Genomic DNA, 15755 nt, shown 5'->3' on the forward strand with positions numbered 1-15755 from the left:
TCTAACTTCCTAAAATATATCTGTATTGAGGGAACTTTGTTCATGACTAAAGAACAGTTTATGGTCTTGGATGAATAGAAATGAAGATTTAATTTTCTTTTTTACTGTTGCCCTGCCCACTTAAATAGTGTGATCATTAGTAAGTTGCTTTTTTGCACTCCTGGATTTGTTTCCTCGTCTTTAAAATCATGAGATTAAATGTATAGATTCTCTAATACTTGAATTCTTTTTATGATATATTTTCCAAAAAAGTTAATATGTAGTAAAATTGTATATATATTTTTAGTATACCTTTCCATGAATTTTAACATAAATTCATCTAACTGCCACCACATTCAGAAAAAGGAATAGTTCCAATGTCCTGTAAATCTCCCTCATGTTCTTTCTTTGTAGTCACACCCTTCTTCACCTCTGTATTCCCTGACAACCACTGATCTGTTCTGTCACTGTAGTTCTCTTTTGAAGAATGCCATGTACATAGAATTATAAAGTATATGTTTTTGAGACTTTTTTCCTTCCACATATTGCCTTTGAGACTCCTTCAAGTTGTTGTGTGTATCAGTAGTTCATTTTTTTTATTCCTGAGTAATAGTTGATTGTATAAATGTACTATAATTTATCCATTCACAAAGAACATTAGGGTGGTTTTCCAATTTTTGGCAATTATCAGTAAAGCTCCTATGAATATTCATGTACAGGTTTTTGTGTGAATAAAGTTTTCATTTCACTTTGGTAAATACTGAAGAGTAGGATTGCTGAGTCATGTGGTAACATATGTTTAACATTATAAGAAGATGGCTGGGCACAGTGGCTCATGTCTAAAATCTCAGCACTTTGGGAGGTGGAGGTGGGGGGATCGTTTGAGCTCAGGAGTTTGAGACCAGCCTGAGCAACATAGTGAAACTTCATCTCCACGAAAAATATAAAAATTAGCCAAGTATGGTGGTGTGCACCTGTAATCCCAGCTACTTGGGAGGCTTAGGTGGGAGTATTACTTGAGCCTGAGAGTTTGAGGCTACATTGAGCCATGATCGTGCCACTCTACTCCAGCCTGGGCAACAGAGCAAGACCTGGTCTTTAAAAAGAAGGAAATAAACTGCCAAATATATTCTAGAGTAGTGATATTTTTCATTCCCACTATCAGTGAATGAGAATTCTAGTTGTTCCACATTCTCTCCAGCACTTGGTATTGTTAATATATTTTTTTAACCAGTCTAACAAGTATGTAGTAGTTAATATACATTGTTGTCATAGAGAGAGGAAATAAGAAAAATAGAGCAGCACCATCTTAAGGAGAATTTACGAAAGAACAGTGCATGCCCTAGGTACAGAGTTATGTACAGAATGAAGAAGTCTTCTCTACTAGGAGATGATAGGTGCAATTTTCAAACATTAAGATATTGCAGATAGAGGCAGTTCTGCAATTTTTATACTTAGGTTGCTTGTTTTACCTTAAAAATTATTCTAACTCAATCACGTGAACCCAGGAGGTGGAGGTTGTGGTGAGCCGAGAGCGAGCCATTGCACTCCAGCCCGGCGACAGTGCGTGACTCCGTCTCAAAAAAAAATTATTCTAACTCACGGTGTTACCCCTGCCTATTTTTGTAACATATTAAGAAAGCTTAAACCAGAGGTGGTATTAGTTATACAATATTTAACCAAAATTAGTTCAGTTGGTGATATATGACAAGGGCTATCCCAAGTATATAAAATAACCAATTAAGCCTCCTTTAATTATTCAGCATTCATTACAACCTGAGCAGCTTCCAGAGGGCTGTAAAAGGTAAAGTATCTTTGTTTAAGAAAGTTGGACTTTAGGAGAAGTATAAAGTTAACATAATGGTAACACATGGCAAGATTCTGGAGCAGTTTATTTTTAAAATAGTAACTTAGAGACTTATAGGAGGAAGTATGTTAAGAATATAGATAAACAGTAAGCTAGTGATTTTGTATATTAACCTTATTAATTTAGATTTGCCTAAGTTTATTTCAGCTATTAATATAGTTCCTCTTTAATTGTTTAATGCAGTAAACAGTGTTTCATAAGCAGATATCCTGGCTATACAAGTACCACTTGATGAATTTTGGGCATGGAGAGCCAGCTTGCTATAAGATAAAGACCAAAGGTTATATCATCTGAGATGTCATCCAGCTGCACTATTAAATGGTTGTGTGGTGTATACCACCTGGAACCTGTCGAGACCTTGGTTTTCTCATTTGTAGAATGAGAGGGACAGACAATATATACCCTATCTAGGGCGTTTTGTGAACATGGTACTTTGATAGCTTGAGAAAAAGCATGAGGCATCCAAGGCCATCTAAGTCTGAACATGAAACCCCATTTGGATGTAAAATAAAGTCTGAGGAGGCTTTCCTGGGTCTGGGAAGTAAAGACTCAAGAATTCAACCATATTCCTAATCTCCAACACAATCAAGGAATCAGGGTAAGGCTAGACCTTAAGTAGTCAGAAGTCCTCTAAGAAGGATCGGGATTGCTCCTGTATTCTAGAACTCTGTTTCATCTTGTAAGCCAACTGCTCAGTTATGGTTTTAGAGAAAATACTAAAAGCACCAGAAACAGCAATCGATTTATTGCTCTACACGTTTCGGGGGAATCTAACACATTCAGTATTTATCTTTATTCTGGCCTTGGGAAATCTTATCCCTAAGAAAATTTTAACCATATCCTATTTTCTGGTGACTTCCAAAGCTGTATCTCCAGCTAGGCTGTGTTTTCTGGGCTTCATCTGACAGTTTATAGCCACCATTTTGGATATTACCTGGACGTCCTGTTGGCTTTGCCTCTTATCATGTCTAAAATTGAACTCTTCTTTTCTTAGACTGCTATCTCTAAATCTTTCTCTGTGTTTTCTGCCCCGTTAGTGCATGACCCCAGTAATCTATAACTAAAACCTGACTTTTTAAAACCTTTTTTCCCCACCTTCAACCTTCATTGTAAGTTTGTTAAGTCGCCAAGCCGATTCTACCTCTGATAACAGGTCTCAAATCTGTATCTCTTCTTCATCTTTATTGCCACAGCGTACAAGTTCAGTATTTCTTTAATTCACCATAAACACTGCTGCCAGCATTTTTTTAAATTTAGAATTCAGATTCAGTCCTGTTAGTTTCTTGATTTAAACTTTTCAGTGGATCTTCATTTGCTACAGAATACAGTACAAATTTGCAGCATGGTAGAGATGCCTTTCAAATGGTCTGGCATCTGCCTCTATTATTTCAACTTCTTCTGCTACTAATCCCAGCTCTAATTTTTTTCTCCTATCCCTATGTTTTCTTTTTTTACCTCTCTATACTTATGCACGTGTGTGTGTGTAGATTAGCAGATTCTAAGTGATGGGTACATAGGTGCTCAGTGTAAAATTCAACTTTGCAGTATGTTTGAAAATGTTCATATATACACACATACACTCTGGTATGTGTAGACACACATACAGGTACATACAAGGTGTCCCTTTTATATATACATACATTATATATTTACACATACATACACACACACACACACACACACACACACACACCTGACTCTAACCTCTTTGAGAAGAGGAATTCTGCCACCTGTACACAGGGTTGTCCTTTGCATAATACTTGGCTGTATATGATATAACTAGTTCCCTGTATTAAGTTCCCTCTGTCCAAAATAACTTGCATAGTTTGTCTGTCAACTAGATTCTTGAATGGCAAATCACCTTTCTATATTATATAATAAACTTAGAATACTTACATGCTATTGTTGGCCGTGTTCTATTTATATCATTTTCGCTTCAATCCACAAATTAGATCTAAACAGTATTCTATATAGTCATTGTTGGTTTATAATTACCCACATGCTGATCATTTTCTTTGTTCACTATTTCTTCATGCTTCTCAGACCTACCTTCTAGAATGATCTTTTCTTGTACTTCCTAAAGTACAGTAGATACTTTAGAAAGACGATTTCCGCTTTATATACAATTCTAAGTTGACATTTATTTTCTTTCAGCACTTAGAAACTCATTTTGTGGTCGTCTGGATTCTACTCTTGTTGAGGAAACAGCTGCCAGTCTCATGGTTGAAGCCATGTAGATCATCTAGTTTCTTTTAAGATATCCTTTGTCTTCAGTGTTCTGAACTTGGAGTATAATGGCGTAGATTTCGTTTCATTTGATTTGCTTGGGATTTGTTGGGTTTCTTAAATCTGAGATTTATGTATTTCATCAATTATGGGAAATTGTTAGCCTCTGTCCCTTTGAATGTTGTACCTCCTGTTTTCCTTCTACGTAGTTTTTCAGGAACTTTAGATGCATATTAATTTCTTCAAATCTATCTCCATTTCTCGAATAGTTTCTTCACCTGTATCAAACTTACTCTTTATCAAATATTGTGTTTCTAATTTTGTTATTACATTTTTTTTAATGCTAGAGGTTCTATTTTGTTAATCTTGGTAATTTTTGATAGTCTCTTGTCCCAATTGATAACCCCTTGCATTTAGCTTTACATATTTAACATACTTATTTCACAGTCTGTACAGGATAAGTACAGTAAGTGAAATCTTTACAAGGCTAGTCTTCTAATTTTTTTCTCATTCATGGTGAATTTTTTTCTGATTGAGCTTTGTGATTTGTAATTGTGCTGGAACTGTCTGCATTAAAATTTAGTGGAATGCAGATTTGCTATATTTTTTTTTAATTTACTAGTTTTTTCTTTATTTTGTTCCATGTAATTAAACACCTACACATTTAGAATTGATGCATATTTCTGGTGAATTGAACCTTCTATTAAAATGAAATGACTTACCTGTAATCTTTCTGTCTTGAAGTATTTTTTGCCTTAAAGTGTCTTTTGTCTGTTATTAATATAGGTTGTGGGTTGAGGTTAGTGATTGTGTGGAATACCTTTCTTCCATTTCCTTACTTTCAGCTTTTCTGTATCATGTTTTAAATGTGTTTCTTAAAATAGCATATAGTTGGATTTATTTTATTCATTTGTTTTTACCTTGTCTAATAATCTCTTTTACCTGGATCATTTAACCTATTTAAATGATTACTATTATATTTGAGTTTATATTTAGTATCTTATTTTGTGCCTTTAATGTTTCTTTTTCTTTCTTGTCATTTTTAGACTATTTTTTAAGAATCAGTTATTAAAAGTTCGATTGTTTTGGAAATTGATTCATTTAGATAGTACATCATGCATCCTTATCAAAGGCAATAGTCTAATTGCTGTTTTTATCTCTTGGACAATTCGAACTCCTTAGAATGCTTTTATTTGCCTACACCCTAGCTTATATTTTACCGTCTTACTAGGTTGGTGCAAAAAAATTGCAGTTTTTGCCATTGTAATTATATTTTTTAAAAAGCCCTTCATGACTTTTTTATTGGTTTATATAGTGGTCCTTTAAAATCACTCACATCTAAGCCACTTTATCTGTTCTTCGTTATTTCTTTTTTTGACCTACCAATTAGAATCACTTTTCTTCTTCTCAGAGTACATCCTTTAGCATTTTTAAATTTTTAATAAGTCTGTGAAAAACTCTTTCATCTTTGTCTGATAATGTTTTTATTTTGTCTTCATTGTTGAAAGATATTTTCATTGGATATATACAGTATTAGTCTGTTCTCGCACTGCTGTAAAGAAATACCCGAGACTGGGTAATTTATAAATTATAAAGAAAAGAGCTTTAATTGGCTTATGGTTCCACAGGCAGTACAGGAAGCATGATGCTGGCATCTGCTTGGCTTCTGGGGAGGCCTCAGAAAACTTTCAGTCATGGTGGAAGGCGAAAGAGAAGCAAACCTTACATGGTCGGAGCAAGAGCAAGAGAGAGAGAGAGTAGGAGGGGCTACACACTTCTAAACAACCAGATCTCACTATTGTGAGAACAGTACCAAGGGGATGATGCTAAACCACTCATTAAAGACCCACACCCATGATCCAGTCACCTCCCACCAGGCCCCATGTTCAACACTGGGGAACCTAGTTTGACATGAGATTGGGGCAGGAACACAGATCCAAACCATATCACAATTTAAGGAGGCAGCTGTATCTTTTAACATAAAGTAGCTGTCATTTCACCTTCTTCCAGCTTTCAGTGTTGTTGCTGAAAACTGCCATAAATTTAACTGTAATTCCTTTGAAGGTACCCTTCTCTGACTGCTGTGAAGACTTTGTCTTTGATGTTCTGAAGTTTTACCATGATGTGTCCAAGTGTGGACTTTTTTTCCCCTATATGTTTGTGCTTGGAGTTGATTGGGTATCTTGAATCTATGGATTGGCATTTTTATTAGTCCTTAAAAGATGATAGTCATTATCTCTTTATGTATTGTCTTCAAATCACTATTTTTCTTCCGAAACACCATATGTTGAAGCTTATTTTTTTTTTCTGTGTCTCTTTATGTCTCATTTTTCCTCTCTTTCTCTTTTTAAAAAACTTAGCTATTTTTCAGTATTCATCTGCTATTTTTCTGTCTGGTCTGCTATTAAATAAACTCAGTCTAAGAACAAATCTTAGCACTCAAGATGCTTATAGTCGCAGAGGAAAAACGTGAAAACAGATCATTATAATACAGTGTAATACACATTTCAATGGAGGGACGAAAGTATACTTTGAAGACATGTTAGACTAGAGAATGGTTAGGGAAGGTTTTCTGGAGAAAGTAATGCCTAAACTAACAATAGTATTGAAGAAAGCAATCGCATTTTATTAGAAAGGTTTTGAACACAGAATTTGACAAGGAAAAATAGTAGTGGAGAATTAGCTTGGAGCTAGATAGCATAAGACCTTTAATGCCTAACCGTGAAGTTGGGACTGTATTTGGTAGACATGGCTATTAAAAATATTTTGGTGGAGGAATTAGTCTTGTCTACCTTCCATCTTAAAGCACAACAATTTATATTGGCTAAATGTGTGTAAAGATGCAACTTTATGGGCTTAACTCTAGTGCATTGTCTACTGTAACCCAGACATGCCTAAAATCTCTTTGATCTAATATGTAAACATTAAAGCAAGTTTATTGAATTTGTATAACATACATTTTGAATTGTATAGTAATGTTTAGAAGGTTAGAAGCATGCATAATTTCTTTTATAATACCCCTGAAAATACTTTTTCAGTAATATTAGCAATATATGCAGCAAATGGAAATTTGTTTTTTGTTGTAATCATGGGGTTTAGTTTCTTTAGCCAGCAAAGTATGCATTTAAGAGTAGATTCGCCTCTTTTTCTAATGTAAAGGCAGTTGTTAGAGTAGAAAAATAATTACCATTTTATAGAGTTTTAAAAAATTTTTTTGAATGGTGAGAGTATTAATGGGGAGTAGGGAGTTCTAGTTATCCTTGTTTTGAAATATGTTTCACTATGAGAAAGAGTTTAAGAAATATGCTGGCAACTGTATGTTTTATAATGCTCAAATTTACTATAACGTACAAGGAAGAAAATTGGAGAGAAGAAAAGTAGTGTGTAGGAAAGCAGGTTAAAGGAGAAAATAGATGAAATCCAAGGATGACAGCAGTGTTTCTCTGATTTCTAAATGGGAAAAAAAAGTGAACTTTTTAAAGTTTACTTTATGTAAGACATATTTAAGGTTAAATTTCTGCTTTGATGTACACTTTTGTGACCTTTGCAATAAATTCTCTTAAGTTTCAGATTTTTTTATTTGTAAAATGAAGTTATATTGCAAACCTTTATGAGTTCTTGTGAAGATTAAATTAACAGAAATACTGGCTACTTAGCTGAGCCCTGACTTGTAATATTATTGAGCCCTTATTACATTTTAAGCATCGACCTAAGCACTATATAGGCTTTATTTTTACAGTAACCGTCAATTTGTGGCTAAGGAAACTGTAGTACAGAGATGTTAAGTAAGTATATAATCAAAACCATACCAATGAGTAGCAACTACAGGATTTTAACCCAGGCATTCTGACCTCAGAGCCCTGGTTCTTAACCATTTTCTTATTTCTTATATTCCCGTAATCGTTATTAAAACTGAGGACATACTTTTCCTTAAGAACAGTGTTATGTAGTATTTTTACAAATTCACAAACTGTCAGATCAATGGATATATCTTTTTTTTTTTTTTTTTTTTTTTTTGAGATGGATTCTCGCTTTGTCACCAGACTGGAGTGCAGTGGCGAAATCTCCGCTCACAGCAACCTCCACCTCCTGGGTTCAAGCAATTCTGTTCAGCCTCCCGAGTATCTGGGACTACAGATGTGCGCCACCACACCCAGCTAATTTTTCTATTTTTAGTAGAGACGGGGTTTCATCATGTTGGCCAGGATGGTCTTGATCTCTTGACCTCGTGATCCACCTGCCTCGGCTTCCCAAAGTGCTGGGATTATAGGTGTAAGCCACCATGCCCGGCCGGATATTTCAATATCTTAGTACAACCTGCTGTAATGTTTAAGAATCTATTATATAGTATCTCTAACAAATTGTAATTTGTCTTTTGTAGAAGTGCTTCCAGAGACGAGACTTTATTACATTTTAAGACAAGCCATTTTATTGTTAGATAACCCAAAACATAAGGAATTTATGTTGTGACAAAATTTTTGCCCTTCCTACCTTTTTACTCATTGGTTCTAATTCTCTGTCTTGTGGGGAAATAGTAAGTGGACAGCTTTCATAGACAAATATTTAAATGTTTAGACAGGAATCATTTATCCTTCTCATCCTAGGCTAAATACACCATCAACTGTTTTACAGACAACATATTTTCATACTCTTCTCAACTAAGGGCCTTCTATTCTGAATGCATTCCAGTTCTGTAAAAAAATGTGCTTACTATAAGCTATCTTTATATACCGAATTCTGTGTAATTTACATTTCTTACAAGATTCTGATATCATTTATCCAAAAAGAGAAAAGAAAGAAAATTAAAATGTTCCCAGATCAGAACTGTTCAGTCATTGTTATAATGTGTAATTCATTTATGGACTCAGCAGAGATACACTTTCTACAGTGGGTACTGCTGGTTAATATTTATTGCATATTTACTATGTACCACACCTGTTTCTAAGCTCTGTACACATAATTTATTTAATCTTCACTATAATCCTGTGAGGTACATGCTGTTTTCACTATTTAGCACATGAAGAGAATAAGGCACAGAGCTGTGAAGTACCTTACCCTGTATTACATGGTTTGTACTGAATCTCAGTACCAAAACTGAGACTCAAACCTGGGCAGCCTTAACCACTATACTAGATATATATACTAAGTTGCTCTTTTGTGATTTGATTTGAAAACTTACCTACATTTTATATCAGTTTTTTGGAGCAGCCCATTTGTAATTTGGGGAATTCAGTTAGAATAGAAACCTTTCCTGAATTGAATTCAGTTAATTGTGTGACTTTGCCTGTTTCCTGATATGTAAAGTATGGATAATATCTGTCTCAAAAGGTTATTTTAAGGATTTATATGCACACATACACGTGTTTGCACAGATATCATTAACTAAAGCACTATTATTTTACATCCTAGCCTAGTATCTCTATTATGATTTATGTATTTATCTATTTATTTTAGAAACAGTGTCTGACTTGGTTGCCCAGGCTGGTCTCAAACTCCTGGCCTTAAGTGATTCTGCTGCCTCAGCCTTAATATCTATATTTTAAGATTAATTAACAAATTATAATTGCATGTGTTTGAATTAGTGAATTTTTTAAAGGGAATATAAAACTTAATGTGAAATACATTCATTAAAATGGTTAGTCACACCATCTTATATCATAGAGGAGTGAAGGGAACGTTGAAGCACAAAGGTAAAGTAACTTGCAGTTTAGGCAGTTTTCCAGTCGTGACCAAGTTACTTATCACCTGAACCAGGGTAGTACCCTAGTTTTCTAGCTTTTATAGAAGGGACCTAGTGTGGATAAAAATACAAAACACTAAACTTAAAATATGAAGAATTTTAGATTCAAGGCAAGTGTTCCAACAGGCCGGGCTCAGTGGCTCACACCTGTATTCCCAGCACTTTGGGAGGCTGAGGTGGGTGGATCATGAGGTCAGGAGTTCAAGGCCAGCCTGGCCAAGATGGTGAAACCCCATCTCTACTAAAAATACAAAAAATTAGCTGGGCGTGGTGGCAGGCACCTGTAATACTAGCTACTTGGGAGGCTGAGGCAGAGAATTGCTTGAACCCAGGAGGCGGAGGTTGCAGTGAGCCGAGATCACACCACTGCACTATAACCTGGGTGACAGAGTGAGACTATCTCAAAAAAAAAAAAAAAAAAAAAGAATTTCAATAATAATGGATTATCCAGAATAACTAGATGGTTCTTTCTGAAGTTTTATTTATTTATTTTTGCAAAATGAAAATTATTTACTTGGAAAATTATAATTTTCAAAATCTGCAGGCATTGATTTATAAATGATTTATGTATTAATAGTTCCCATCTTTATTTTACTCTAAGACAAATTTATTTCCATGAAATTCATCTTTAAATGGCACATGTTTTGAATTTTTAGGGACTTTACTAACACAGATTTTGAAAATATTCCCATTCCTAAAATCATAGAAACCTATAAAGCAACATATTATGCTTTTTTTTTGTAACTTTTATTTTAAGTTTAAGGGTACCCATGAAGATTTGTTATATAGGTAAACTTGTGCCTTGGGGTTTTATTATACAGATTATTTTGTCACCCAGGTATTAAGCCTAGTACTCAATAGTTGTTTTTCATGTTCCTCTCCCTCCTCCCACCTTCCACACTCCAATAGGCCCCAGTGTCTGTTGTTCTCCTCTATGTGTCCATGTGTTCCCATCATTTAGCTCCCACTTACAAGAAAGAACATGTGGTATTTGGTTTTGTGTTCCTGCATTAGTTTGCTAAGGATAATGGCCTCCAGCTCCATCCATGTTCCTGCAGAGGACATGATCTCTCTCTTTTTTTTAATGGCTGCATAATATTCCATGGTGTGTGTGTGTGTGTGTGTGTGTGTGTGTGTATCACATTTTCTTTATTCAGTCTGTCATTGCTGGGCATTTAGGTTGATTCCATGTCTTTGCTATTGTGAATAGTACTACAGTGAATATACACATGTATGTGTCTTTATGATACAACAATTTATGTTGCTTTGGGTATATACCCAGTAATGGGATTGCTGGGTCGAATGGTATTTCTGTCTTTTGGTCTTTGTGGAATCTCCACACTGTCTTCCACAGTGGTTGAACTAATTTACACTCCCACCAACAGTGTGTAAGCATTGCTTTTTCTCTGCATCCTCACTAGCCTCTGTTATTTTTTGACTTTTTAATAATAGGCATTCTGAGCCTGGTGCAGTGGCTTATGCCTGTAATCCCAGCACTTTGGGAGGCCAAGGCGGGCAGATCACGAGGTCAGGAGTTCGAGAGCAGCCTGACCAACATGGTGAAACTCCGCCTGTACTAAAAATACAAAAATTAGCCAGGCATGGTGGCGTACGCCTGTAATCCCAGCTACTCAGGAGGCTGAGGCAGGAGAATCGCTTGAACCTTGGAGGCAAAGGTTGCAGTGAGCCAAGATGACACCACTGCACTCCAGGCTGGGTGACAGAGCAAGATTCCGTCTCAAAAAAAAAAAGCCATTCTGACTGGTGTGAGATAGTATCTCATTGTGATTTTGATTTGCATTTCTCTAATGATCAGTGATGTTGAGCTTTTTTTAATGTGCATGTTGGCCACATGTATGTCTTTTCAAAAGTATCTGTTCATGTCCTTTGCCCACTTTTCAGTGGGGTTATTTTTTCCTTGTTAAGTTCATCATGGATGCTGATATTAGACCTTTGTCAGATGTGTAGTTTGTGCAAATATTTTACTCCCATTCTGTAGGTTGTCTGTTTACTCTGTCGATAGTTTCTTTTGCTGTGTAGACCTCTTTAATTAGATCCCATTTGTCAATTTTTGCTTTTGTTGCAATTGCTTCAGAGAATATTATGAACACCTCTATGCATATAAACTAGAAAATCTAGAAGAAATGGATGAATTCCTGGACACATACAACCTCCGAAGACTAAGCCAGGAAGAAATAGAACCCCTGAACTGACCAAAAACAAGCTCCAAAATTGAGTAGCCTACTAACCAAAAAAGCCCAGAACCAGATGGATTCATAGCCAAATTCTACCAGATGTGCAAAGAAGAGCTGGTACCATTTCTATGGAAACTATTCGAGAAAATTGAGAAGGGACTCCTCCCTAAGTTATTCTGTGAAGTTTTATTTTTGTTTTTTAAATAGAAGCAACACAGTATCCTTTATGAGAGGCTATGGACTTGAATTTTTCATCCCTCTGTAATTACCCGCCTTCTGCCCTGCATCAATTTGATATCAGTGGATCAATATTTTTGAAGCATTGCTAGCACTGTATTTCAGATACCCTTAGTTCTCTTTAAAAAGAATTACCTTAATTGAATTCGTATCATGTTTGAATATGCTTTATTCTCCAGCTAATGAGGTTATAGTAGGAAATTTAGTTTAATTATTGAATAGACTAGTCAAGTTGATTTAAAAATAATAGTGTTGGAGAAACCACGGACAATCATCTAATTGAGTTTCAGACTTAATATAATCACTTTTATGTTTTAAGTGAAATCTACCCTGGGAAGTAGTCTTGCAACTCAGATACGTTGTTTTTTTTTTTTGTTTGTTTGTTTTTTTATGTATGAATTGGTTGAATTCATGGATTATCTGAAAGCATAAGGAGATTTCATTTAGGCTCATCTCAAAGTTTGAAAAATGCTGTTTATTCGAAAAATATTAACTTCCAATTTTAAACAGCAATTCATTCTAATAAGTAATTTTAACAATATTTTATTTACAGATTGCCCAAGGACTCCAGATACTCCAAATAGTGACCCTCGTTGTTCTACTAGCAACAGTAGATTGAAGGCTCTACAAAAACAATTGGATATAGAACTTAAAGTAAAACAAGGTGCAGAGAATATGATACAGATGTATTCAAATGGATCTTCAAAGGTAAGTGTAGTTAATAAAGGTAACCTATATAGTCAGTCATTATTTGCAGATTCCATAGTTATAAATTTACCTACTCAGTAAAATTTATTAGTAACTCCAACATCAGTACTGGTGGCATGGCACTTTGGCAGTCATTTGTGTACATGCATGGAGTGGGGGAAATTTGAATTATGTGACATGCTTGTTAAGGTGATTTTGCCTTCTTAAGCTATGGTACACTAAAAAGTATCCTTTTTCAGATCTGTTTAGTGCTGTTTTTTTTTTCACATTTTTGTGCTTTTAATTGGTAATTTCACTGTTTAAACACTATATTATGACATCTGAGATCATTTTGACCTCAGAATTTGAAAGAATGAATAAAAGAATTTGGAAACATGTTTTTCTTTGTTTTTTTTTGTTTTTTTAGGCAACATTTTAAAAATTGTTTATTCCTACCAAGACCCAGTTAATAAAAAATTTGACCTTATGGGTAAAGGATACACAGGAACTTTCCATATCTGCAGCTTTTCTGTAAATCTAAAATTATTTAAAAAGAAATTAAAAGAATTTAGTCTCTAATGAGTTTTCCACATTATAGACCACTCTCCCAAGTGTTTGGGAGAGGGCAAATGAAAAGATGGGACATTTTGGCATCATCAATAATTGCTTGGCCTAGACCTGTGCATTCTTGGAGATCTGGTATGAGCATATAACTCCTAACTGAAAATCAGTGTTATGGGGAGCAATTCTTAGTAATAAGAACATGTCCTTGTTATTAGGTATAATGCAGCAAAAAAAATGTTGTGAGCCACTGAACCAGATTATCCTCAAGGTTCTCTTCAGCCTAAGGTTCTATAGTTTTAATAATTTCCAGAAATTCTGAGAAACATATAAAGTTATAAAATGTACCTTTTTACTTTGAACTCATGTATTTTAAATATTTTTATCTCTGGAAATCAATTTTTTATATTTTAGTAGATATTTTTGAAATAATTTCTTAATAAAAGTTCTTACATATTTTTTTGTTTCAGTTTAGAAAGAATTTGAAATCAGAGGGAAATATTTTTTTTCTTAATCATGCATCCTAGCTACTCACCCCAAATGAAATTTGAGACTAGGCCTGGTGGCTCACACCTGTATACCTAGCACTCTGGGAGACTGAGGCAGGAGGATTCCTTGAGGCCAGGAGTTCGAAACCAGCTTGGTCAATATAGCAACACCCTGTCTCTTAAAAAAAAAAAAAAAGAAAAAGAAAAAAGACATTAGGGAAGTTACCAAAAAGAGAAATGTGTACTTTTTATAAATGTTTTAAGGTTAATTATGAACATTAGATTTTATGTTATAGTTCAAAAGAATTTTTTGTTACTTTTGGAGAAATGTATTTGTTCCTATTTACTTATGATGTGATATTTGATAGGATATTATTTCACTAACTTTGAACATTTTTTTTTTTTTAATTATAATTTAGGTTTTAGAGTACATGTGCACAATGTGCAGGTTTGTTACATATGTATCCATGTGCCATGTTGATTTCCTGTACCCATTAACTTGTCATTTAGCATTAGGTATATCTCCTAATGCTGTCCCTCCCCCCTCCCCCACCCCACAACAGTCCCCAGAGTGTGATGTTCCCCTTCCTGTGTCCACGAGTTCTCATTGTTCAATTCCCACCTATGAGTGAGAACATGCAGTGTTTGGTTTTTTGTCCTTGTGATAGTTTACTGAGAATGATGTTTTCCAGTTTCATCCATGTCCCTACAAAGGACACGAACTCATCATTTTTTATGGCTGCATAGTATTCCATGGTGTATATGTGCCACATTTTCTTAATCCAGTCTATCGTTGTTGGACATTTGGGTTGGTTTCAACTCTTTGCTATTGTGAATAGTGCCGCAATAAACGTACGTGTGCATGTGTCTTTATAGCAGCATGATTTATAGTCCTTTGGGTATATACCCAGTAATGGGATGGCTGGGTCAAATGGTATTTCTAGCTCTAGATCCCTGAGGAATCGCCACACTGACTTTCACAATGGTTGAACTAGTTTACAGTCCCTCCAACAGTGTAAAAGTGTTCCTATTTATCCACATCCTCTCCAGCACCTGTTGTTTCCTGCTTTTTTAATGATGGCCATTCTAACTGGTGTGAGATGATTTCTCACTGTGGTTTTGATTTGCATTTCTCTGATGGCCAGTGATGATGAGCATTTCTTCATGTGTTTTTTGGCTGCATAAATGTCTTCTTTTGAGAAGTGTCTGTTCATGTCCTTTGCCCACTTTTTGATGGGGTTGCTTTTTCTTGTAAATTTGTTTGAGTTCATTGTAGATTCTGGATATTAGACCTTTGTCAGATGAGTAGGTTGCAAAAATTTTCTCCCATTCTGTAGGTTGCCTGTTCACTCTGATGGTAGTTTCTTTTGCTGTGCAGAAGCTCTTTAGTTTAATGAGATCCCATTTGTCAATTTTGGCTTTTGTTGCTGTTGCTTTTGGTGTTTTAGACATGAAGTCCTTGCCCACGCCTATGTCCTGAATGGTATTGCCTAGGTTTTCTTGTAGGATTTTAATGGTTTTAGGTCTAACATTTAAGTCTTTAATCCATCTTGAATTAATTTTTGTATAAGGTGTAAGGAAGGGATCCAGTTGCAGCTTTCTACATATGGCTAGCCAGTTTTCCCAGCACCATTTATTAAATAGGGAATCCTTTCCCCATTTCTTGTTTTTGTCAGGTTTGTCAAAAATCAGACAGTTGTAGATATGCGGCATCATTTCTGAGGGCTCTGTTCTGTTCCATTGATCTATGTCTCTGTTGTGGTACCAGTACCATG

General features: G+C 35.1%; 1 protein-coding gene across 4 annotated transcripts in view; it reads left to right on the forward strand.

The window, feature by feature from the left end:
- PKN2 (protein kinase N2) overlaps positions 1 to 15755 on the forward strand; it is a 150814-nt gene that overhangs the window by 52928 nt on the left and 82131 nt on the right. For all 4 annotated transcript variants that reach the window (XR_010117462.1, XM_063625329.1, XM_063625331.1 and 1 more), the window contains exon 3: positions 12798 to 12952. Coding sequence is in view for 3 of the 4 variants with exons in the window: in XM_063625329.1 (XP_063481399.1) it covers positions 12798 to 12952 (155 nt within the window). In the remaining variant the exon portion in view is untranslated. The remainder of the gene's footprint in view (positions 1 to 12797; positions 12953 to 15755) is intronic.

This window comes from Symphalangus syndactylus, chromosome 12 (genome assembly GCF_028878055.3).
Source record: "Symphalangus syndactylus isolate Jambi chromosome 12, NHGRI_mSymSyn1-v2.1_pri, whole genome shotgun sequence".
NCBI classification, from domain to species: Eukaryota; Metazoa; Chordata; class Mammalia; order Primates; family Hylobatidae; genus Symphalangus; species Symphalangus syndactylus.